The sequence below is a fragment of the Thrips palmi genome, unplaced genomic scaffold (assembly GCF_012932325.1).
Source record: "Thrips palmi isolate BJ-2018 unplaced genomic scaffold, TpBJ-2018v1 HiC_scaffold_4, whole genome shotgun sequence".
NCBI classification, from domain to species: domain Eukaryota; kingdom Metazoa; phylum Arthropoda; class Insecta; order Thysanoptera; family Thripidae; genus Thrips; species Thrips palmi.
The window spans coordinates 14,278,733-14,303,864 of record NW_023144631.1 but is presented as its reverse complement, the minus strand read 5'-3'; the positions used below and the strand labels follow the sequence as shown (position 1 = coordinate 14,303,864).

Genomic DNA, 25,132 nt, shown 5'->3' with positions numbered 1-25,132 from the left:
CCTAGCCCGAAGCAGGTGCTGGGCCCAGCAAGTGAGGTGGTTGCAGCGGCGGGCGCTCCCCCGCCCCTCCCCGCGCCCTCAGAGGAGGTGCGCGACCGGCGGGGGAGGGGGGGGGGAGGGCTGGCCGGCTGGAATCCGGTCCGGCCGGTTTCCCCCACCGCATCCCAGTCCCAGTCGCAACTCGCCCTCTGCCAAGTGAGGTTCGTCGCCCTCCACGAGGAACGTAGCTGTTTACCTGTCCGACGTCATGGCCTTAACTCATGGTGAGAAACCTCGTTCCGGAGTTACGCGCAACATTGCATGCTTACTGTGTGAGCCAAAAGATCCCGACCGCTTCGGCCAGCTCTGGCTGGGGTTTTCTGGTCACAGCGTCCAAACCGTTAAATGGAGAGGGGTTTAGAGGCCTACTATCGGCTCGCTTATTATACCCCTCTAAATTCAACGGTTTAGACGCTGTGACCAGAAAACCCCGGCCAGAGCCGGCCGGGCGGTCGGGTTCTTTTGGCGCTTCAAGTTGAAGCATGTTCTCTCCATCTCACGCTGATGCATGCTTTCCAAGTACACTCCTCGCTGGAGCATGCTTGCAGAGTACACGCCAGGTAGCGAATATTGCATGCGTGCACTCCTGCTGAAATTCCGTACCCTATGCCTGTTAAAAGGGGAAAAGTTAACAAGCAGGTATGTCAGGTATGTGCTATCTGGTGTGTCGGTGGATCGTGCATCCCAAGTATGGTTAAAGTGAGTGTACTTCATGAGGTATGCTTCTGGGACACTGATAAAAATTTTGTTGTAGCTTTTGCCGCTAATTTTTTTAGCGACAAGAATAGCTTGTTAAGCTTGTTAAGTTCCGTATTGGAACTAAATGATAATTATTCATCCAGGAAGCGGAGGAAGAGAATAACTCGACTCATGTCCAAATTGAGTTTTTAATCTATATTATTGTGCCTTAGAATGGTTTGCATCTCCAAATTGAGTTTTTATTCTATTATTGTGCCTTAGAATGGTTTACATTATTGCACTAAATTATTTGACTCAATTTCCTGCAGTAATGGAGAAAAGCCACTTTGTAAAAAGATATAACTCAACTTGACCCCTTTTGCACTCTCAATTTAGCGGAAAATGGAAACAACTCAACCAAAGCCAAAATGACTCTGTTGAAAACTTTATCAATAGGAGATAACTCAGCTTGTGTTTTTATGTATCCATTGTAAAAAGAGGAACCAACACTCTCTGCTCCAATTTCTATTTGTTTGGGAAATATAAGTTGAGATGACTCTGTTCTCCATTTTAACGGAAAGTGATAAGTCACAGACATCTGATAACCAATGACCTGACACTCCTCATGTTCATCTCCAAATTTAACTTGCGCTTCTTGAACTTCTTATCACCTGTATCATTCCTCTATTTTGTTTTAGTTTTCCCTGGTAACAGTTTTTTGTTTCCCTTGAAAAATGGCCCAAATTGAGTTATCCCCTTCTTCCGCTTCCCGGATCAAGTTTGTTGTTGTGAAATTAATCCAGGAAACGGAAGAACGGAATGACTCCATTTTGATTATTAAAACTAAACAAATGAATGTTACAGATGATTATAAGTTCAAGAAGCGTAAGTTAAATTTTGAGGTAAGCATCAAAGGTGTCGGGTCAGTTTGAAGAATATAACTGTGACATATCATTTTCCGATAAAATGAAAAATAGTCATGTCGTTTTATATTTCTAAAAGAAAGTGGTGGGGTGAGAGACAAGTGGAACTTAAATCAGCGTCAAGTGTTGGTTACTCTGGTGTATTGTTTGGACTTAGTTCTTTTTTTCATTAACGTTTTTAAAATGAAGCAGGTTAAGTTGACTTGACTCATTTCACAATAGATTCTTAAAGGCACAAGTCAAGTTATCATCTATAGTCAATATTTTCAAGGATTTATGTTCACTTCGGTTGAGTTGTTTCCATTTTCTGCTGAATTGAGAGCGTAAGTAAGGTACACTCTTATGATACTCGTAAGAAAAATGACATCCATACTAAGTTTTATAAGGGAGATTTTGGTAAACACGATGCTTTAAATGAAGGCTCTATCTTTCTAAATAATCTCCTCCCTAGTATTAAAAATATCCTCGATCCCAAACTGTTTAAAAGATCTCTCAAAAATTACGTTATGGAAAAGGAGCTGCATCAAATAAGTGACCTCTGACTTGTTCCCTCTCTACTTGTGTTTGAACTCCCATTTATTCATCTTCCTGTTTATATATTTATACATGACGTTGTACATTCTGTCTGTAAGTTGGTACGAATAAATGATTTGATTTGATTTGAAAAGGGGTCAAGTTGAGCGGTATGCTTTTTCCATCTAGATTTTCCATTCAGTGTAATGATGGAAACCATTCTAAGGAAGAAAAATGGAATGAAAACTCAATTTGGAGATAAGTCAACCCCATCTTGTTGGATCACTTTTAATAACATAAAAACAGTCCACGCTCAAAAACAAGTCGTTGACCAACTACAAACACTGTGAGTCAACAACAAGTATTCCAAGCCAAAAATGATTTTGTAATGTCTGCGACAAATATTGATTGAGTGCTTCTGTCGCTTAGGTTATTTATCATGGTTTTACTTTCAATATTAGTAATGTCCCTAACAAAAGAGAAGAAGATTCTAAATACCTGATGATTCCAGTAATATTCACTATTAATTGGAATTGAGCAGGTTAATGCTGATGACAAGAATTTTGTTTTTCTTCGACTTATTGTCACTTTGTAGATTCAACGACATTTGGTTCATGATGACATTTTATGTTTTGGAGCGACTAAGTTTTCACTCGTTTGATTGTTTTTGTACAATTCTACAGTTGACAGTGAAGCATTTGACATGTATTAAACATTTTCATTTGCCTTTGTTGAGTCATCCATTTCTTATGTGTATGTTCATTTGTTCCATTTCAGAAAGGCATTCTTAGTACCATATCTGCAATCCCTGGACAGTTTCTGACAACGCCAGTGCTGCTGAGCGAAAATATCAAAGATCCGTTTCCCTTGTCGATCTTAAAGTCTTCAATTCATTTCAAGTTGGGGAGTTTCTGGTGGAATTGCACTTTCTTTAAAATGGTTAAGACCACGCTTGCTTCAGGATCTCTCTTCGGGCTTCCAACCTTACTTCAATATAGTAAATTTTTTTCGATTTGAGCTAGTGTCGGATCCAGAGACGACCCAAGGGAGGAGGGAGACAACGTATCACTTAATGCCTATTTATGGCGTAAAGTGTTGCTTTTTGCTACCTTTTAGGGGGCGTTATGGGGGGGGGGAGGCATTGCACTCCTCCGTCTCCCGGTTTCGCGCTTATGCTCCAGAGATTTCTGTCTTTAGCCAATAAACGCTTGTTTGTGACTTGTTTCAGGCCCTGACACTGGACCTTGTGCCGTGTGCAAAAAGCCATCCGCGCGCCCCTGCAGCCGCTGCCGCGTGGATTTTTACTGTGGAAAGGAACATCAAACTCTTGACTGGCCTCGTCATCGCAAGGTACACATGAATGCCACTTTATGGCCGCCTTTTGTCGTCTGTACAGTTAGTTACTGAACGAATGTGACGTCATATTTTATAGTATGTGAATTTAACGTCATTCGTTTGAATATGGTGCGAGGGGTGAATCACTTAGCGTTCTGGTGTACGGAGTGAGTACGGTTGAAAACGAACTACTAAGCGCGAGAAAATTTATCGAATCGCGTCAAAAAATTAATTGAATTTCGCCCCTCTTTAAACTGGTGAGTACACTACGGGCTAATGTGTACATATTAGTCAGTGAGTACACTACATGATGGCACATTCGTGTAAATGTTGATCGACGTTCAAACGAGTCACATCGCATTTAAGGGGGCAGTAGCACTTTGTTCACGGTTTTTAAATTTTTTTCGATTTTTCTGTTTGCACCTGAATAAAAAAGACTTGCATGAATGCTAGAGACAAACGATGGTAACCATGTAAAAGATCAAACTTTTTGCAACAATTTCAAAAAAAAAGATTTTGTTTTAGCATAAGGGGAGGCACTTATATGAGGGACGTAAAAAAGGTCTGCAAAATCATACATGATGTCACTGCGCGCACGATTTCAGCCAAAGTTTTCAACTTTTTTTCAATCGGTAAAGTGCATAAAAAAGAGCATAAAATTGCCTACAAAATGAACCACGGGGGTTAATATCGGATGAAAAATGCTACTAGATATTTAGTATCGAACAAGAAAAATTCATTCAATGGAAAATTTGTGAAAAATGACCTTTTTCTACCAGCGTTTTTGGCCCGATGTTAACCCCCGTGGTTCATTTTGTAGACAATTTTATGCTCTTTTTTATGCACTTTACCGATTGAAAAAAAGTTGAAAACTTTGGCTGAAATCGTGCGCGCAGTGACACCATGTATGATTTTGCAGACCTTTCTTCCGTCCCTCATATAAGTGCCTCCCTTAACGCTAAACCAAAATATTTTTTTTTGAAATTGTTGCAAAAAGTTTGATCTTTTACATGGTTACTGCCGTTTGTCTCTAGCATTCATGGAAGTCTTTTTAATTCAGGTGCAAACAAAAAATTTGAAAAAAAATTGAAAAAGCGTGCACAAAGTGCTACTGCCCCCTTTAAACGAACCTGACAAAATTCACGTTTTAGTGAACATGCGGCGTAACAATCATTGAATTACGGTGTGACTCGTATGGTCTGCGTGCTTCGACAAACTCATTCAAAGAACGTTCTTCGTAAGCTTCAAAGAAAACGGCGGCTTCGCAGCCTACGTGCTTCGGTCTATCGTAAATATTCGGCCCAGATTTTGTGGCCGAAAACAGTTGAATTCCGTCCATAGCACGTCAAAGCAGTTTCTCCAAATCCAAACCGTTGACTGCTGTTCCAGGGATGCGGCGTGTTGGCCGTGGAAAGCAACGAGGCCCTTGGGCGATTCGTCGTCGCCACCCGTGCCATTCCTGCCGGCACAATCTTGATGAGGGAGGTGCCCCTCGTAGCCTACCCGGTGGTCCTTCTACCTCATGTAAGTTTTACGCACTTTGGGTGCCATGGCAGTCAGCAAGGGGAAATAACTCCGGCCAAATTTGTACACCAAAATTCATCAAACATGTAACATTCACTGAAATTCAATGAAAGTAATTGAAAATCGACTGAAATGTATTGAAATTTGACTGAAATTCTTCGAAATTCGGCTAAAATTTATGGGATTTGTACACCGAAATTCACAGTGATTTCCCCTAGGCAGTTGCTGTGCATATTTCGTACAAGTTTGCATTTGTTAGTAGTACTCGTGTAGTTTCTTCAGAGTGCAGTCTATTGACCCCTGACGCCACTCCCATTTCAGGCGGCATGCACGGGATGCTTTGCCCGGTTGCCGTTGGGCCCGCTGCAAGGATGCCAGCGCTGTGGATTTCCCGTGTGCGGCGAGGCCTGCAGCTTGAAGGAGGTGCACCTCCCGGAATGCTCTGCTTTCCAGCGCGCCGGCTTCAAGTTGAGCACCAAGCTGTACCTCGAAGGTAAGGTGGTCTCGTTACCTACTGCAATTTCAATCTTGCGACGTGACATGGGTCTCCGCACAATGTTGTTCTAAGAACATGACGTCATATATTATTTTATTTCTTATTTATTTTTACTTCGTCATACGCTCCTTTGAATATGATTCCCCATTCGTTTGAATGTTGATCCATGTTACGGCCGTGTCACACTGGTGAAACAAAGGCATTAAAATTATGCCCTTTAAGGGCGTAAACGATTTACGCCCTGAAAGGGCATAAACGATTTACGCCCTCAAAGGGCATAAATCGTTAAGGCGGGACCCCAGTGGCCGTTCACCCGCGACGGCTAAAGGAACTTAAAAAGTGTATTGACGGGAGTCTCCTTTTGCGAATACTCCTTGCCATTTTCGTTCTGGTAATGTAGCACTTTCCCGAGAGATGGCACCACAGTCAGGTACTTCCAAAAAATAAAAGGGTCCTAGTTCTGGGTGGAAAGTCCTATACCTGCCGTGCATTCTCGGCAGTGACGGACAGCGCGGTGCGTTTTGACGGTGTCGATGGCCAGACACAGAGAGGACGGAACAGAGAGGTATAACTCCCATGCTAAGCCGCTCCGCCAATTTCGTCGGGCCCGGCGGACGGTCGCGCGACAGTAGCGCACCTGGCGGTGCGGTCGCGCGCTTTTTGGCTGGAGCTCGACACGGCCCGGTCGGCCCGGGCCGCGCCGTTCGTTTGAATGCGCGGTCGCGCCGCCTGGCGGCCGGGCGGCTGGCCCGGTACCCAGGTTTTTGGATTGAATTGTGGTTAATCCTGGCCAATTATTTTGGTTTTGGTATTTGAGATGCATAATGGGCTGCTTCGAGTGCCAATTGGTGTTGTTTTCGGATCACTATTGCTCTTTTCCACTGTTCTACAGCAATGAGAAAATAGCTTCTTGGCTTACTCCACGCCTTTTTTTTGGGGGGGGAGGCTTGTGGAATGAAAATGAAATTTTCAAACTAAATGCATGTTTAATGAAAACAATTGTCACAGATACATCACAAATCAATAACCGATAATATTAAGTCAAAATTTTAAATTAAATACATGTAAATGAAAACATTTATCACAGATTACATCACAGATCAATAATTGAAAATCTTCAGTCACAAGTTAAACGGAAGGATCAGTTGGGAAGCCTGCCAAACACATCATCAATCTGAAAAGAAAGAAGAGACAGAAATTAGCAAAGAGACGATGGGGGAAAGGAAGAGCCAGTGAGAAAACTAAGTCGATAATGGAACGTACCACTTAGAGCAGATTGGTGGACGGAATAGAGTCAACAGCCTCCAGTAACACCCCTACATCCCCTTGGAGTAATGGAAGGTGAAGTCATCACCCCAAGCCTCAACAAGAGTCATCTGGAACAAAAGATACAAAAATATTAAGTAAAAGTTCTAAAAATACTTGTGACAGGAAGTTCATTGTGTGGCTAAAATTTAACCATTAATAGATGAATTCAATCCCTGAGTTGAAGGCCCCAGCTCATATTGGTCTTTGTGATATGGAGCTTTACGCAAACTTTTAATCGATTCTCCCAAATTCTCCCTGTGACAAATGAAAAGGTACCCAGTTTGCAGATTCTGGCATTTGAACTTTTACAGAGAAAGGAAAAAGATTAGGAAATATAAGCCCAGTAAGGGGTGTAAAAGCTACTTTACTACTCTTGGTTTAATTTTTATTCAAATTTGAGATATTTTTGCCACATTTTGTTCTTATGTGTTATTTTTTCAGGAAAACAAAGGAAGGTATTAAAAATCTCATTCAACGAACGTTAATGAAAGCAGATGATACTCGTTTGGTTTTCTTATACGGGGTAGTACGCGGGATCATTCCAAAGATAGTATTTAAAATTGTGTACGAAACAAAATACACAGACCCGAGTGAGCTGGCCGGTGTTGGTACTAGCCGTGCCGAGCTGTGGCTTGCACCGCACGCCGCCGAGCCCCAGCGAGCGCCCCAGGCCGGGCCGAATCGGGAGGCATTGTTGCGCGATACTCCGCGCCGTGGCAGGCGGGGAGGGATTGTCAATGCGAGGAGGAGGTGCCATTGTTGACGCCCGGTGCCGCTGGCGCTGTACCGCGGAGGGATTGTCGAATTCCGCGCAGGCTGCGCCTCATTGCAAGCAACACGCACCAGCCCGCCCCGGCCGCCAGCCCCTATTATATTGTTAGGATACGCGCTTGGTTTCTGGACTCGAGAGTAAAAGCACGCTGACACCTTCATTTGTGTATAGTAGTTTTAAGTATGTTTCAAGTGTGAAGGTATCATCTGCTAAAAAGGGAAAGCGCCATCTTTATCTAATACTAAAAGAGATATAAAGGCTACAATTTGAAGGCTGGGCACCATTTTCTGTGTTGTGAGGAGAATTTGGGGGGAATCGACCAAAAGTTAACGTAAACATCCATAACTCAGAAACTAAAAATAGGTGGGGCCCCACTCTTTGTAAATGAGTTAATGCAATAGAAAGCAACTTTTACCCACAAATTGATATATCTGGGAAATGTATTTAAAAAGTGAAGTGATTACTTTTTTCACTTGAGCAAAACAAGAGACCAACAGGGCAAGGAGTGCAGGTTATGAGTATAGGCCACTCGGCCGCAAAGTCACTTGAGGCCGCTGCACACTTCGAAAAACTTACTATGATTATAGATAATGCATTGAGGAGGGACTATATAAGATAGAGAAAACTCCACGGAATTGAAAAACTCAAAACATATCACAAAATGTTAAGTACAAAATGGACGCCATCACTCGGCAAAGCCGGCTGCCAAGGCCTGTTTCGGCAATCGCCGAATTTCATTACATAAACGAGTTAACGGGGGCGCCGAGGAATGGAGAGGGATTCGCAGTACAGCAGTTTCAAAAAGGGAAACTAAGGACTAAATTCCAAAGACTTAAAATACTTACCGCAGCAAAAATGAAGACAAGTCCAACGACGAACACAACACCAACGAACTTCACACATGTGGGAATTTTGGGAATTCAAGAAACCGTGGTTTTTTTCATCGTAAACTTTGTTTCTGGTAAGGGCTGGGGGTCCCAATTTTTTCTTTCACTATTTTATGTTGCCCTTTACTGTTTTCAACCCATTTGAGCACCTAGATACACAATTTTAAAAAAACTAAAAAAAAAAATTATATATTTTTTTTGAAGTTTCAAAAAATCACTGCGGCCAAAGTTCTGAATTTTTTTTCAAAAAAATTTATGAGAGTGGTCTTTGGGTGGTACACTACCAGATAAAAAATTGGGGGCCGGATCTGAGCAAGTACGTTTTGGACCATGATGGTTTGACGTGGAACGCCCCTACATTTACTGGGAAGAGCATAGGAATATTCCGAATCACGATTAGCTTCAAACTCAGTCAAACCTGAAGTTCCTTCCACCCGGGCAATGTGCACTGTTAAAAAATGGTTGTACAGAAATAATCAGATGAGTGAAAATTTAGTCGTTCCAAAACATAGAATTTCATCATGAACCAAAGCGAAACAAATGTCGTTGAGTCTAGTAAGCGACATTTTGTCGTTGAAGCACAAAATTCTTGTTATCACTCTTTACGATACAATTTATGTGGAAACAACATCTTTTGCAATTATCTGCTCAATTAAAGCAAATTATGAATAATCATCTATTTTGTTCTTCTAAGTCATAGGGAAATTACTAATGTTTAAAAAACCATGCTAAATAAATTTAGCGACAAAATCACTCTATGAATATTGTCGCAGACATTACAAAATACCTTTCGGACTTTCAATACTTGTCGTTGATGTGTTATTGTTGATGCGTTATTACAATTTAGTCGTTGTGAAATTATCCCTTAGTTCCAATACGCCTACGGTTTAACAAGCTATTTGTTCCACAACAAATCTTGTCGCTAAAAAAGTTAGCAATAAATGTGTCGCTAAGTTACGACAAAATTTTTATCAGTGTAAGAGCCATCAAAACCCGCCCATCACAAGTCAAAGACCAACACGAAATTTTATATCTTGGTTATAAATTTTCAGAACCACACTAAATTTGTAGTTTCACGTTTTGACTTTTCATCAAATTTCTTGACGTTTCATTGCAGACTTGATTTTTCAAGGAGACATTATAACGTTTCATGGAATGTGTTCTGACATTTCATTATATTTATGAAATTTTATGGCCGCTATGAAATTTAATTGCGTTCATGAATTTTCAATGCATATTTGTAATGAAAATTCATAACATTTTTAACAGTGCACGACACGAGCGCGCTACTGCTGCAACAAAGTGGCGGTCGGCTCGGAGCCGAAGCCTCTTCGGGAGGCCCCGAGCAGGGCTGGCTCAACGAATATCAAAATAATATTTCATACACCTTTATTTTTATTAAACGAACGTTCAATCTTTTATCCCTGTTTTGCCAAATGTGATAGCTATTAAGAGATTTTGAAAATGATTGCGAGTCGGGCAAAAGGCGCCAACAGAAATGAAGTTTTTTGTGTCGTAGGTTGGCTACCGTGTTAGGTCGCGCGCCCCGCGAGGTTCGGAAATTGGCGGAGCGGGCCCTATCCCAGTTATACCTCTCTGTTCCGTCCTCTCTGGCCAGACAGCGGCGCGGCCGGTGCGGCCCGGGCCTCGCCGTGCGCTCAGACAGATGTCATTGTCGATCTCTGTCTCACCCGTGCAGTGCAAGCGAGACGGCCGAGGCGGGCACTGGAGGGGGAAGCAGTGGCCGAAGAGCGAGGCGCGCGGCTGGCCCTGGAGTCCCACGCGCTCCAGTTTCCAAATTTAAAATTTGAATGTGACTTCTAAGTTGTGGCGGCTGGGTACCAACAGTTTCCTTTTTCTTTCACGATCATTTTGACACCAGTCGAACAACGGATTGTAATCGGAGATAAAATTTCTCCTACGACCTTCAGGCTCTCCCATCGGGCATCGTGGATGAAACGTATGACCCCTTTCCCCTTACGCCACCCTTTTCGCCAAATTCTGGCCAGCGTGACGCGTTCAAGTCGTGAGGAGCTCGATGGGGGACTGGCTGGATCAGAGTCCGAGGCGGCCCGGCGGCCTGCCGGGCGCGCTCCGGGTCCTCGTCTGCAGCTCCGGCTTAGCGCGGGGGGAGCGGGGGAGGGGGAGGCGGCGAAGACAATGCCCAGCTGCAGGTCAGCTGTCAGTCAAAAATGTGTCGCGCCGCACCGCCTGGCCTGCACAGAGTTCCGATACCTGCCACTGCGCCACCGTCCAGAGCCCCGCCAGTCGACCGCCAACTTCAAAACGAAGAGAATGAGCCGAAAACAGGGTCTTTTTATTTCAGTTCGATCTCAAGAACCATCAGTCGTAGGGTAAAAAGGCTTACAGAATATTGAAGGGGACATCAGGGCCTAGTGAAATATGTATATGGCGATTCATGAAACCGATCCGCTGTCTGCAAAATAACTCAGTGAACATTGGCCGAAAATTGATCAACTTTAAACACCTATTTCAATGCCTAAATATTATCTCACGAACTTCGCGCATACATATTTCACTAGATCTCGCCGTCCTCTGTACGATTCTGCAACGCAATTGTCTCTTGGACTCGTACTTTTTGAGATCGAACTGAAATAAGATTGAGTTTTTGAATGTTCAATAACTTCGTTCAAAATTGAACCAGCCCCAAAAAAATTTAAAGAGAGGTTCCTTTATGCGTCCCGAACCGGTGTACAAAATTTTAGCCGGATCGGAAACCTTTAACAATAGCCCGGGTCCCGCCTTAATGCCTTTGCGAAGGGCATTAAAATTTTGCTTGAAATTCCTACGCCCTTCCCAAGGGCATAAAACGATTTATGCCCTTCGGAAGGGCGTAAAAGAGTATTTATGCCCTAATGGGCGTAATTTTTATGCCTTTGTTTTATAATTGTATTCCAACAAATGCGACATCGTATTCAAACGAGCGAAACAAAATTACAAATTCAAAAACATAGGACGTCCTATATGCATATGTGGCACATGTTGAATCACAGTTTAGACATGACGGTAAATTAAAGAACCGATTCAACTGTTTTGTCATGTTGATTAGTTCTACCATTGCCCTTGTTTGTGTTAGCAGGCCCCTGATAAAGACGTTTAGTTTTAAACATTGCTGAAAAATGTTATATTGTACAACAAAGCCTTGTCATGCTGTCAAAGCAGACAGATGCATTTCTAACAATATAAACGTGGTTTATTTTTTCCCATTCTAGATGACAAGTACATGAACGCGTTGAAAGCGCTGAGAGTGCATCTGGCAACCCAGAAAATGCCACAGGGACGACGCTTGGCTGAACTGAAGAGTGACTTTCAGCCCCGTGGCCAGTCGGGGATTCCGGTCAGTACATTGCCACCGTTCAGCTCATGCATTGAAAGGTTCATGTGCCTGCAAATATACCTCGGAGGGATACTGTGGTCCTAGAAATCTTAACATTCGCTTAAAGTATTAAGTGGATGGCGCTCGTTTGAGTGTAATTCTTCTGCAACATCCGTTTCAGCTTAAATGGGCTAAATAATTCTGAATCCTTTTTTTTTTAAAGGACCCTTGCAAAAGAGTAACCAAAATTTTTAAATAAAACCGTTTAATGTCCAAGCATAAAAGGAGGGCGAGATCATCAGAACCTGACTTAATTATTATTCTTTTCAAATTACTTTCTAAATTAGTAAATTGCTCTGGACTATACTCGAAACAACAACTAACAGCCTTTTCTTTTGGAAGGAATTCAAAATGTTGAGAAATTGCTGACATTTAGAGATGAGTCAGTTTGGGGTACCGTTAAAGTCAGAGCGGTGAGATCGAATATGTTCTAATTTGTTTTAAATATTGTATTTAGTTGTATTTTTGTAACAATTCCATCTGCATTGACAAGTGTATTCAGAATCTTTGCTAAAGATTGCTAGGTGAATGTTTAACGATAAAATTTACTCAAATACATAATTTCAGATTTTGGCATTTTGGTGTTGCCGCTCCCCTTCAAAGGTTTCAGATTCATGGAGTGTTGTGTGACTTATTTTTTAAATAATTTGGAAAGAAAGCTAGAAGCTTCACTGCCATTTTACATTGTTGAGTTGATGATACCTTGTTAGTTAACCAAATACCTCTGCTTGATGTCCATGCGAAAACTTTTGCAGGAGGTGTATGCCTGGGAACTCGGTCAAAGAGTTGAAGAGACTTCTGCCAGAATTGCCAAGGCGGTGTCGTGGCTGCGCGGCAAGGTTGGCATGAAGTGGATCCCCGCCAAGGACTTGGAACGGGCTCTGGGCGCCGTTGACATGAACGCCCTCCAGGGGTCGCCATGCTACAACATGGACCCTGATGCTCTCCAGGTAATGCTTTTGCGAAACGGTATGGATGGGTAATTGCACAGCAATAGACAGACGTGAAAAGTACAAGACGAGCGACAAAGACCGGAAACACACTGATAGAACTGATCCAGGAAGCTGAAGAAGGGAATAATTTGACTTACCTCCAAATAATTGAGTTTTCATCCTAGAATTGTGACTCAGGATGGTTTGCGTCATCAAGTAATTTATTTGACTCAATTCCTTACGGTTTAGGAGAAAATTGGATGTAACTAAATGGATGTAACTCAACTTGACCCCTTCTACGTCCTAAATTTTAACGGAAAATGAAGGTAACTCAACCAAAGTCTACATGACTCCATAACACTAATATGGCAAAAGGAGATAACTTGTCTTTATGAATCTTATGTAAAAAGAATCAACTCAACTCCCCATTACTATCTGGAAAAAAAGGTAACTCCAAATATGTACCACAGAAATATAGCTTCAACGCAGACTTCAGCTCCAGCTCCACTTGAATTGTCTCCAAATTCCACCTCGTTTGGGAGAACTATGTAAACATGGTTCTGTAGTCCATTCCCACTAAAAGATTTTAAAACACAAAAACCGTCTACAGAATGATGCTACAGTTTTGGAAGTCTTCTCAATTATTTCTTAGGCTTTTCTTACAAAAATGCAATTGCATCATTCATCTGATTGGATTCAGTTTACTCTGCAAACAGTTTTTTGTTTCTCCCGAAAAATTATGAAAAATGAGTTATCCCCTTCTTCCGCTTCATGGATCATTTCTTCTCTGCGCTTTACTTCAAACGTACAGTTTTCAAGCGCAGTTGTAAGTTTAAAAGGAAGCACACAACTACGCTCCACTTGAATCAGTGTAGTCCTAGAAATCGCCCTATTTTCGAGGTTTTGGAAGGTTTGACGATATTGTATCATTCAGTCGGGCGTTCCCGACGTTTTCGATTAAAAATTAGCGATATTCGGGGACTGTTTCGATTTAGTCCATGTTCTTCCCTTTCTTCTTCACTCTGTGCTGTGCTGGAAGTGTTTTTCCAACACACTTTGGAGTGCGTTCAGATTTTAAGTGCGGCATTAAAAAATTTGTCGATCTGCATTGAAAGTCGACGTTGACCAGTTGCCTCATGTTTTATCTTCACAACAAAACTTCACAAAATTAACTGTTTACTCGGGACACTCTTACGCTTACGAATGAATGCTTGACAAGTACACATTGACATCTGCATACACTGCAAATCCAAGTGTCAGCCAGTCTCACTATTTAGTGCGAACATCAATGTCTTCCGCTTTTACAAGTGTGAGCCACGTTTGTCCCACGCTTGCAAGTGTGAGCCACGTTTGTCCCGCACTTGCACTACAAATCCAAAGGTCAGCCTTCTCGTCACAGAGGCGAGACATTAAGTCTGGCGAAGTTTTGGTCAGACCTGAAAGTCTCGCCAAAGTTTGGTGAGACAAAAAAGTCTCGCCACAAAATGGTCAGACACAAAATTCTCACCACAAAATGGCGAGACCTTTGTGTCTGACCGCCGCCCAAATGCCGTAATGCACCAGACATTTCCGGTCTAAAGGCCATGGTCAGACACTAGAGTCTCGCCCTTTTGTGGTGAGACTTTTGTGTCTGAACATTTTGTGGCGAGACTTTTGTGTCTCACCATATTTTGGCGAGACTCTCAGGTGTGACTAAAACTTGTATTCCGGCGCGACGTCTTTCCATCCAATTTGCAGTGTGTGAGCGTCGGTCCTGTGGCATTGAACCACAGGGAACCAAAGGCAGCAAGTATGAGAGAAACAGTCTCACACTTGCAAGCGTGCGCGGCTTGCACTTGTCATAAAATGAAACGGACTCACACTTAGGTTCGCAGGGTACATGCCACGTAACTTTGTGCTACGCCCATGCACTTACGAAACGATGAAAAGTGTCCACTTTCAGGATGACAATTTATAAGAGTCTTCAGTGTGCAGAGTGTGCATATGCGTCGTTAGTAGCAAGTGAGGTTTGTGGTGTGATTCCGTTCGTTCCCGTTGCCCAGGCGGTCGGCCTGTTTGCCGGGCACTCCCTGCTGGAGCACTCGTGCGCCCCCAACGCCTTCTCGTACTACTGGCACAACGAGGACGATAGCAACCGGGACGACATGGAGACGGTCTTGGTGGCGGCGAGAGACATTGCCCGCGGGGAGCACGTGACCATCACGTACCTGGACGGCAACAGTGTCTGCGACGCGCCGACCAGGCGCCAGACGCTGCTCAATTGGTCCTTCTTCTGCCGCTGTGTGTTGTGCAGAGACCCCACGGAGCTGGGGCTCCACCTGACGGCTTGGTACTGCGGCTACTGCAACCGTAGGTGTCATTTTCTCTCTGTTGTGTTTGTTTTATGTAATTTCTGTGTCTGCTCTAAGAATCCAAACGCTATAGCGTCGATTGGTGAAATGCGTTAGAAGACGTTTTCTATTGTATCCATTTGGTGCATTGCTTTTTCATTGCTCGTGAAGTGCAATGCCTTCCCGTGCATTGAAGTGCAATGCCTTCCCGGGCATTGCGGCTAGTAATTTTATGTAGTATGTTGGCGTCAAGGACTTAAAGAAAAGACAGCTTCTCACGTCATATACAGTTCGGATAGTTCTGAATGACACCGTCAGTCAGGATTGTGTTTTCACTGCCAGTTAGGATTATTTTCTAAGGACGCATCGAAGTATGCAACAAATTTGCAGGGATCCTTAACTTAACATTTAACTAACACTGCTTTCATAACGTAACATAATACAATGTTCGCTAAAGGTCAAGGGTACGGATTTATGAAAGTACTTGCAAAAGTATACCCACACAAATTCGAGACATAAAAAAATAACCTACCCTTTTGAAAAGATGTTGGAAGTTAAGGGGGGACCCTGGTGAAAAAATCGCCAAAATTCCAAAAAATAGTGTTTTCAAAGTTCATAGATAAAAATGTGCATAGAAGGTTTCAGATTCAACAGGTTGAACACCTTTAAGCTAAGTGGGTAGTTCCTTTATCATTTGGAAGGAAATAACAATGAGATCAGTTGTTGTTGGCTTCTACGCTCAACTTCACAGCTTTGCCCAGTCGACAAAAAATTTTGTAGTTGAAAGACTTTCTGCGTTTCTGGTTGACACCTACATGAGTCGTCTTGCATGGACTCTATTCATAGATGACTTATTGACAAATTTTAGTGACGGAATCTTGATATCAGCCCTACTTTGTTTAAAACACACCTAATAGTTTGAAAAAAGGGGAAAAAAATCCCTTTTTTTTAAATGTTAAAATTTGAAAACTCATATCTCAGGACAGAAGTTGAATTTGAAAATTCCGTCACTAAAATCTCTTCTATACATCTTTAGGATAACCCAAAAAAATTTTCAAGACTTTCCATCTTAATGAAAGACGCAGGAAGATTTTTCCCCAACGCTCTAAAAAACACTTAAAAGCCACTTTTCTCAGAGACCGTTCAACATTTTGGATTGAATTTTGTTTTGGGAACTCACCATAATGAACCTAACAAATTAGCAAAGTTTCAACTTTCTAGGATTATTTTGAAGCCTACTTGAAAGTTTCGCCAGGGTCCCCCCTTAAGGGTAATAACTTTAACTCTTATCAACGTTGTGATGCCCTTATGAGGTAAGTTAAGGATCCCTGCAAATTTGTCGCTGACTTTCATTCCCAGTTTGTTCCAACTGTATATTAATGTATTCGATCGTAAATCAACAACTGTAGTACTTCTGTGGATGGTCAAAGTCATTGATATACGATTTCGGTCGTAAATTAACGAGTTGGGTGGATACGACTTAAATGCCGTGGAAATAAAGAGAATCCACAGTATAAGCAATCATTTTAAGTAGTTTTCGTTGTCTGGAAGTTAAAATAGTTTGGTTATTTATGTCCGCTTTCTTTGATTACCAGGCAAGGGCAGACGCTGCTTGGTGGAGGTCCCAGATATTTGTGGCTTTGGCTGCGAGGGTTGCGGCGAAGGAGGCTATGTGAGGAAGGACGCCGAGGGAAACGGCTGGGCTGAAGTTTCGCGCCTCGAAGCGCGGATCAAGGAGCTTCGGGGAAGCGGCCAGAAGGTACACTGCGAGAGAAAAGTACAGAAAAAGTACGGAACATGTCAGGTCAATAATAGGGTACTTCGGAGGAAGCCCAGACCGGAAGTCAGCGACAGATCGGGAGAAACAAAAGAGCGTCGTGAGGCCGTGCTGAGCGGTAGTGGGGGCCGCGACGGGCAGAGTGGGGGTAGCATGCTCGCGCCGCCTTCACCCCCACTCCGCCGATTTCGACCCTCACCACAGTTCAGCACAGCCATGCGACGTTGTTTTGGTTCTCCCGTTCTGTCGCTGACTTCCGGTCTGGGTTACCTCCGAAGTACCCTATTAGCCTGGACCGTCCGTACGTGTCCTAGCACGGAACTTTTTTAACCGATTTTTCCGTACCCGATTACATGGGTTGTTAAGGAACAAGTCCGGACGTCACAGTGTTTTGGTCACATTCGAACTTTTCGTACAATTTTTGTACGAATAACTGCGCATATTTGCCCATTTTTGTGCAAAATCGCGAACAAATTGGTACGATGAATTCGTATGCACTAAAATTTGTGATATCTCGTCAAAGACCAATAGTGTGCACTCATGTGTACACCAGAACGCGAGGTGATTCACCCCTCGACTAAGTAGACAGATATGTTAGTAGTGAACTTTGCCACGACGTCAGAGACCGTGTGTGCCAAGTCACGTACAATCAAAAGTCGACATTTGATTCGCCAGGTGCCCAGGAAGGTGTGGAAGGGTCTTCTTTCCGAGGCCCTGCGGACCGGTGGCGTATTGCACCCCACCCATGCCCTGGTGCTGCAAGTGAAGAAAGAGCTGGCGTTCGAACGCGCCCTCGACAAACTTGCTGGGAGGGTTCCAGCAGACGCGTCGGGGCAAGCAGGTAAGAAGTGATCCAGGAAGCGGAAGAAGGGGATAACTCAATTTTGGCCATTTTTCAGGAGAAACAAAAAACTGTTTGCAGGGAAAACTAAAACAAAACAAATGAATGTTGCAAATGTTAATAATTTCAAAAAGCACTAGGAAAATTTTGGAAAAAAATCAAAAGTGTAAGGTCACTCCGTAGAGGATTTCTGCGACTTATCACTTTCCGTTAAAATGGAAAACAGAGTCAGCTCACCTTATATTTCCTAAACAAAGAGGAATTTGGAGACAAGTCAAGTGGAACAATAGTCTGCATAAAGTGTATGTTACTCTGGTGTATTTTTTGGACTTAGCTCTTTTTTCCAAATTGAAATTTAAAATTAAGGGGGGGTTAAGTTGAGTTGATTCTTTTTACACTAGATTCATAAAAACACAAGTTGAGTTATATCCTTTTGCCAATTTGTCAAACGGACTCATGTAGACTAAGGTTGAGTTATCTCCATTTTCCAATGAAATTTAGACTGTAAAAGGGGTTAAGTTGAGTTATACCCTTTTTCCATGTGGATTTTCTTCTAAACTGCTCAGAATTCAGTCAAATAATTTGGTGTGATGATGTAAACCATTCTAGGGGACCATAATAAAATAAAATTTCAATTTGGGGATAAGTCAAGTTATTCCCTTCTTCCGCTTCCTGGATCAAGTAACGAGTACAAAGGGTCTGAGCGCATTCGCTTTTTCGATGCTTTTCGAGCACCGGACCCAACTTCTAGACTGTTGGAACGTCCCTTCTTTAGGATCGACAATGTAAAAATAGATTCTGCGTAGTTTTCTGAGCAAGCAGCTCGATGTTTTATTCCCGGATTTGAACACTGCAATTTGGATGGAAAGACTTTACGCCAAAATATGGCGAGACATTAAAGTCTCGCCAAGATTTGGTCAAACCTGAAAGTCTCGCCAAAATTTGGTCAGACAAAAAAGTCTCGCCACAAAACGGTCATACACAAAAGGCTGACCCCAAAATGGCGAGACTTTTGTGTCTGACCACGGCCTTTAGGCCGTCACCGTCCGGCGCATTACGGCCTTTCGGTGGTGGTCAGACACAAAAGTCTCGCCATTTTGGGGTCAGACTTTTGTGTATGAGCGTTTTGTGGCGAGACTTTTTTGTCTGACCAAATTTTGGCGAGACTTTCAGGTCTGACCGAATCTTGGCGAGACTTTTATGTCTTGCCTCTGGAGTGGCGAGAAGTCTGACCTTTGGATTTGTAGTGAAAGGGGCTATTAATCAGTGTCATTTGCAGGACTCCATGATGTACTTGTTACCATTATCCCGAAATTGAATATTTTTTGTCTACTTGAACAATTTTGTTTTGCATATTTTTTTGCTTCTGGATGCCAGTTAAGGATGAAGCATGCTTTCATATGGAGTCCTGTGAATAAAATTTAAAAACGCCCCTGTCAAATTTTGGATCATTCCATTAAGCAGTTAGCTCAGAGAGCTTACACACAGACGTTCAACAAAGGGACTTTCCTCTAACGTGATTGAACTTCTATTACGTCAAGCTCTTGAGTAAAACAAAGTTCTCTAAGCTACAACCTGCACCTTCTCTATTCTTTTCAACTCATCAAATGCAACAGTATGTGGCAAAAAATTACCCATGTAGTTCATATACATATCTGCGGTTTGGAAACCGGGACGTTGCATGTTGCGCTCTCATTCCAGGAACGTGACATCACGTTGAAACGAATGTGACAAAATGTCACGTTCCTTTGAGCATTGAGTTGCATTCGTTTGGATTAGAATCAGCCATAATTTAGCTTATTCGCATTCAAACGAATGTGACACGACACAATGTGATGTCAAGTTTCCAGGATAAGAGTGATGTGCTATTTCATTGTTTGAGGAGACTGCTATTTGTCCACACAGGTGATTTGCGCCAGGATGTAGCCTACACTCGTGAGCTGCTTCGTGTCATGGACGTCCTCCAGCCAGGGATCAGTCCAGCCCGTCGGGATTGCTTGATGAATCTCTACGATTTGACTGAGGCCCTCTTGGAGCTCCCAGGGAATGAGAACAACGAGGTACGTAACCAGATGTTAAGTTGATGGTTTTCAAAACCTTGGTGAATGTTGCTCCGGTAGCATTCTTCACGCACTTTCGTGTACTGAACCTAGAGGCAGCCATTAATGGGCACTCACTAAATGTTATGTACAAATTTGTACAAATTTGTACAAATTTGTACATCACTACACTGCAAACCTAACTATTATTTATTAAGTACAACTTACAAATGCATGTTTGCAAGTACACACTTACAAACGCATGCTTGGCCAAGTACACACTTACAATTGCATGCTTGCAAGTACACACAAACGCATGCTTGACGCATGGAGTTATACGGCGTCAAGCATGCGTTTGTAAGTGTGTACTTGCAGGCATGCATTTGTAAGTGTGTACTTGGCCAAGCATGCGTTTGTAAGTGTGTACTTGCAAGCATGTATTTGTAGGTGTTTACTTAGTAGACAGTTCGGTTTGCAGTGTATTTTCAGTGCACACAAACTTGTCGTATAAATTTTGTACGAGAAACTGCACGGATTTTACCAATTAGGTGCAAAACCGTGTCCAAATTTGCATGAACATTTCGTGTGCACAAAAAACGGTTAGGTTTCGTACAAACTTTGCGCTAAAATATTTAGTGTGTGAAGATGAAATCGTGCTACAGAGCACAACTTATGCTCCATCGAAAGATAATAAAATTTGGCATCTTTTCCAACCCCGGCCATTACGATCAGATGCTGATCTTTCGCACATTGCTCGTTCAACAACTCGTTGTTTCGTATTTCACACTCTAAAGGGGTCAGAAATAATGATCCACCCTAACGGCCATGACGATAGTACCATTCCACGGCGGCCATGGTTTGATGCCCGTGGGCAACCATGCTGCACTACTTGTTTTTCGTTTCTTTAGACTTTTTCGTTTCTTTAGACTGGAAGTTCCCGGAAAGACAACAATGCAGACACGCGGTTCTTTCTATTTTAAACGTGGCCAAATGTTTCTTGTTGCAGGCTTTGATGAAGGAGTACGTGGAACTTAATGAAAAGATCCAACCCTGCCTTATCAATCCCCAGGAGAAGAAAAATTTCCCTGCCTTATTTGCGGAAACTTGAAAAGTTTCTTGTTAGTGCTTGAATATGCCCGAAGTTATTTGGTATACTGCATTCATCTAGTTTGTGAACTTCCATCATAATCAGCACGATCAAAATAAACGTCAATGGACAAAATAATTTTTGCACTCTTTTCTTCCTTTAAACAATCCTTATCCACGGTTTTCGTTTGCCTGTCACCGCAGTGTCGTTGCAGTTCATGAAATAATTCAAGATCCGTGAGCTGGTACAAGGGCGGACTGGGACCCAAAATACCCGAGCGGGAAATTCATGGAACCATGGAGAATGACTATATTCCATGGAGTGGTGTCGGATCGTGCAGACCATTTTATTTTACCACACTTACTCACTCACTATGGTAGCTAGATCAACAAGACCGGTGCCTATCGGTAGTTAAAGGAATGAAATATCTACAGTTTGCAATTGGATTATCAACTTTTCGCCTAAACAGAACTCTCAAACCCGTAAAACCGCTGGTCCCGAGCTGTCGAGAAAATGTGCGAGAAGGACAGCACTATGTGCGAGAGCAGAGATCCTTAACTTAACTTAACGTTTAACTAACACTGCTTTCATAACGTAACATAAGACAATGTTCGCTAAAGGTTAAGGGTACGGACTTCTGGAAGTACTTCCAAAAGTATCTCTACACAAATTCCAAATACAAAAAAATAACTTACCAGGGATCTTTAACTTATCTCATAAGGGCATGATAACGTTATCATAAGAGTTAATGTTATTATCCTTAACTTCTAACATCTTTCCAAAAGGGTAGGTTATTTTTTTTAATGTCTCGAATTTGTGTAGATATACTTTTGCAAGTACTTTCATAAGTCCCCTTAAGTACCCTTAACCTTTAGCGAACATTGTCTTATGTCACGTTAAGAAAGCAGTGTTAGTTAAATGTTAAGTTACCCAGTTACCCAACCCTCAAGGTCCCACAACTAAGCCAAAGTCTAACTTCTTTCGCAAGAAGGTGACCCAAGACGATGTTGACCGAGCTGTGTGGATGAATTTGTTAGTTGCACACGGCAAGCACACAGAATAGTTGACTCGCCGTACTTCAAGAAATTAACATTGCTTGGTCTTTCTGATAGTCTTTCGGTGTGCTGTCGCCAGACTTTCAGCAAGACACTGACGGAACATTTCAATAACATGACGACTAACCTCAACACTGCAAAGGGGTCATTCCCATACTACGTGACCAATTTTAGGCCACTTTTTGACCCCTCCCTCCCCCCTTGTGACCTCTAGTGGTATTAGCCTGAACCCCTCCCCCCCTCCCCACTTTTCACGTAGTATTTCAAAAGTAAGCCAATTTCTCGCATTTCGTCGCGTGCGCTTTAAAAACACTCTCATTCGAAGTATGTGACATCTCGTTGAAACGAACGTGACATTTTGTCACGTTCGTTTGAGCATTGTGTCACATTCGTTTGAACGTGAACAAGCTAAATTTTGGCCGATTCACATCCAAACAAATGTGACACAACGCTCAAACGAACGTGACAAAGTGTCACGTTCGTTTGAGCGTTGTGTCAAGATCCTGGAATTAGAGTGGAATGTGTAACAATGTGTTTTGGAAGAAAAATAAAAAAAACTGTGACAACATTTCACATGGGCGCGGAGAAGGAGTGCGGGGTGTCAAGCCGTGCCGTGCCGCAGGAACCGTCACAACGCGCCATTACAGCGAGTCCGCGGCGCGTTGAACGCTTGAAATGTTTAATAACTGACGCTTTTGAAATACTACGTGAATTGCCCCAAAACCCCCCCTCCCTCCCTGTGACCTGAAGTGGTATTTTGAGAAACCCCTCCCTCCCCCAAAATCGGTCACGTAGTATGGGAATGCCCCCAAAGCTAGTGGTCATTTTGCTTGCCACAAATTTGGCAAGCCGTTTTGAATGCCATATACACTGTTAAAAAAAATTGCTGAAAATTCAGACTATTTTGACTGAAGTAAATATGCAGAACAACCTACTGAAAATTCAGACTTAATCCTGGTCTGAAATTTTCAGTCTTACATAAGTCTGAACCTTTCAGGCAAGTCGTAGTCTGAAAAATTCAGACAAAATTTACTCAGTTATTACATTTTTTGTCTGAAAGTGGCAGCAGGAAACTGTTCCCATAATTCGGTAAAATGATAATGTTTGCATCCCAACCTGAAGGTGACGTGCTCCAGGAGACCGCCTGGGTGAAAAATTGAGGGTAGGGAAATGTCCCCGAAGTGGGACTCTTCCCTGCACTCATCTAGAGCCGGCCTGACGCACCCAAGGAAAAGACGGCACGGAGCCACCCGCGAGAGGTAACTTCAAATGTCAATTGTTAAACTCACGCGTTTGCTACAGATATAAATTTGGTATGGGAGCGTGTGTTTCGTCATATCCAATAGAGTAATAGCTATTTCGGGTTGGAAATATTAAAAATTTAACAGAAAAAAACGTTTTTAACAACAGCAGCCTTTTTAACGACACTGGCGCCACCTAGCGGAGAGAAAAATGCTCTCGTTTTGTTTGAAGTCCCCGAAACGGAGTCGGATAAAATTGAATGTAAGACTGATTGTGAGTTAACCTAAGGTTAGGTTTGACGAAAGTTGTCCAATTTTCACTTTTGTTTGAACATATTTCAGAAAGTAGTCTGAATCCGAAATTCAGACTCTAGAGGTCTGGAAAGTCTGACGCAAGTTCATCTGAATTTTGAGAATGAGTACAAATATCGAGACTCTTCGAGTCTGAACCAAGCTTTCGGACAAAGCGTCCAAGAACTAAGACAAAAACTCTGATTTTTCAGAATAAAGTCTGATTTACAGATTCAGACCGCTAAGTCTGACAAAAGTGGTCTGAATTTTCAGAATTTTTTTAACAGTGTAATTTGGCAAGATTTGGTCGGCAATCTTCATAAGCTTGCCAAATTTTGGTAAGCTGGGGGGGGGGGGGGGTGTTTCCGGGCCAAGCTTGCCAATTTTTGGCATTCAAAACGGCTTGCCAAATTTGTGGCAAGTAAACTTACCACCGGCTTTGCAGTGAAAACTGCATTGAATCAAGTCAAGTACGTAGCCCAAACTGCGGACGGATGGTCGAAGTTCAGGCGAGGTTTCCTGGGTGTTGTAGTAACATGGCTGGACGAAGTCACATTGAAGCGGGAAATAGCAGGGCTGGCGCTCCAACGGATGAAGGGCCGCCACACATTTGACCAAATTGCCTCATCCCTGAAGAAAGTCAATGACAATTTTGACTTGAAAGAATAACAGGAAAAGTAGCGATACACATCGGCAACTTTGGCCCGTCCCGTACATTAAGAAATGTGCGCATTTCGCCTATGTTAAACCCTTACGGGATTTGAACCTGAGTCTGGGGCAAAATAGATGAAATTTTCATCAGCACCCAGAAAAACATCAGAAAGAATGCAACAACTCGAATAAAAAGAATGTTCAAAATAAACCCCACTGGGATTTGAACCCGGGTCCAAACTTCTCCGATTCGCTTGAAATTGGCACCGTTGGTTTTGTCTTGTCGCCCTGATTCCAAAAATACCCCTACATGCCCTCCTAGCTGTATCCGTTGCCGAAATCCTCCTCGACCCCATGTAGACCATGATGCACCTGCAGCAGCGCCCCCGGGGCTCGGATCGGATTTGCTGCCACTGGGCGGTTCTTAGGGTCACCCAAGGAGGCTGCATCCGAAATTTGGTCAAGATCGGACCACGGGAAGTCCTCGGACGCTCGTTCAGAGCTACCTCCGCGACCATCAACACCTAGGGATGAGCCTGAAGTAAGTTCTTTTCACCCTATTTTTTCTGCACACTTTACCCATCGCATTCAATTCACGTTCCGTTAACTGCACTTTTGTTTCACCGAAATCGCAAGTAACGGTTCGTGTGGCGGAAGGATTAGGACTCGTTACTACCATTTACTTTGATGTGTTGCAGGACTACCCCGAGAAAGAGAACGCCAGCAACACGAAGGAGGCAGACGCGGATGACGATGAAGTGGACGTCGTGGGCGATGAGGTGAGAATCTAGATTCCTCATGCTGCCCCTCTCCTCCCTTCATTCTAATATTCCCCCGTTCCGTTTATCTTTTGTTCCAAATTCCAGGCGGTCTTTTTACCGCCCACGCCCCCGCCGTCGCCCCCCCTCCCCCCGCAACCATAACCGCTGCCTCAGTTCCCCGACGGGGTGGCCCCCGGCGGGGCTCACACTGTAAGCACTTTTCTAACTGACACGTCGTACCGCGTTTCCCCTCGT

At 43.0% G+C, this 25,132-nt stretch overlaps 1 protein-coding gene across 3 annotated transcripts; it reads left to right on the top strand.

The window, feature by feature from the left end:
* The first annotated feature begins 136 nt into the window (after positions 1-136).
* LOC117649764 lies at positions 137-21,001 on the top strand. 3 transcript variants are annotated; one of them, XM_034392803.1, is made up of 11 exons: positions 137-263; positions 3,382-3,503; positions 4,878-5,012; positions 5,334-5,505; positions 11,709-11,833; positions 12,628-12,822; positions 14,847-15,153; positions 16,730-16,893; positions 17,587-17,752; positions 19,658-19,812; positions 20,798-20,933. In XM_034392803.1, the coding sequence occupies exons 1-11, from the start codon at positions 248-250 to the stop codon at positions 20,897-20,899; spliced, it is 1,659 nt and encodes a 552-aa protein (XP_034248694.1). In that variant the 5' UTR covers positions 137-247; the 3' UTR covers positions 20,900-20,933. The 3 variants fall into 3 exon arrangements, with proteins under 3 accessions (XP_034248694.1, XP_034248695.1, XP_034248693.1); XM_034392804.1 differs by lacking the exon at positions 137-263 and adding an exon at positions 2,853-2,906; XM_034392802.1 differs by lacking the exon at positions 137-263 and adding an exon at positions 3,085-3,150 and having other exon boundaries at positions 20,798-21,001.
* The last annotated feature ends 4,131 nt before the right edge of the window (positions 21,002-25,132 follow it).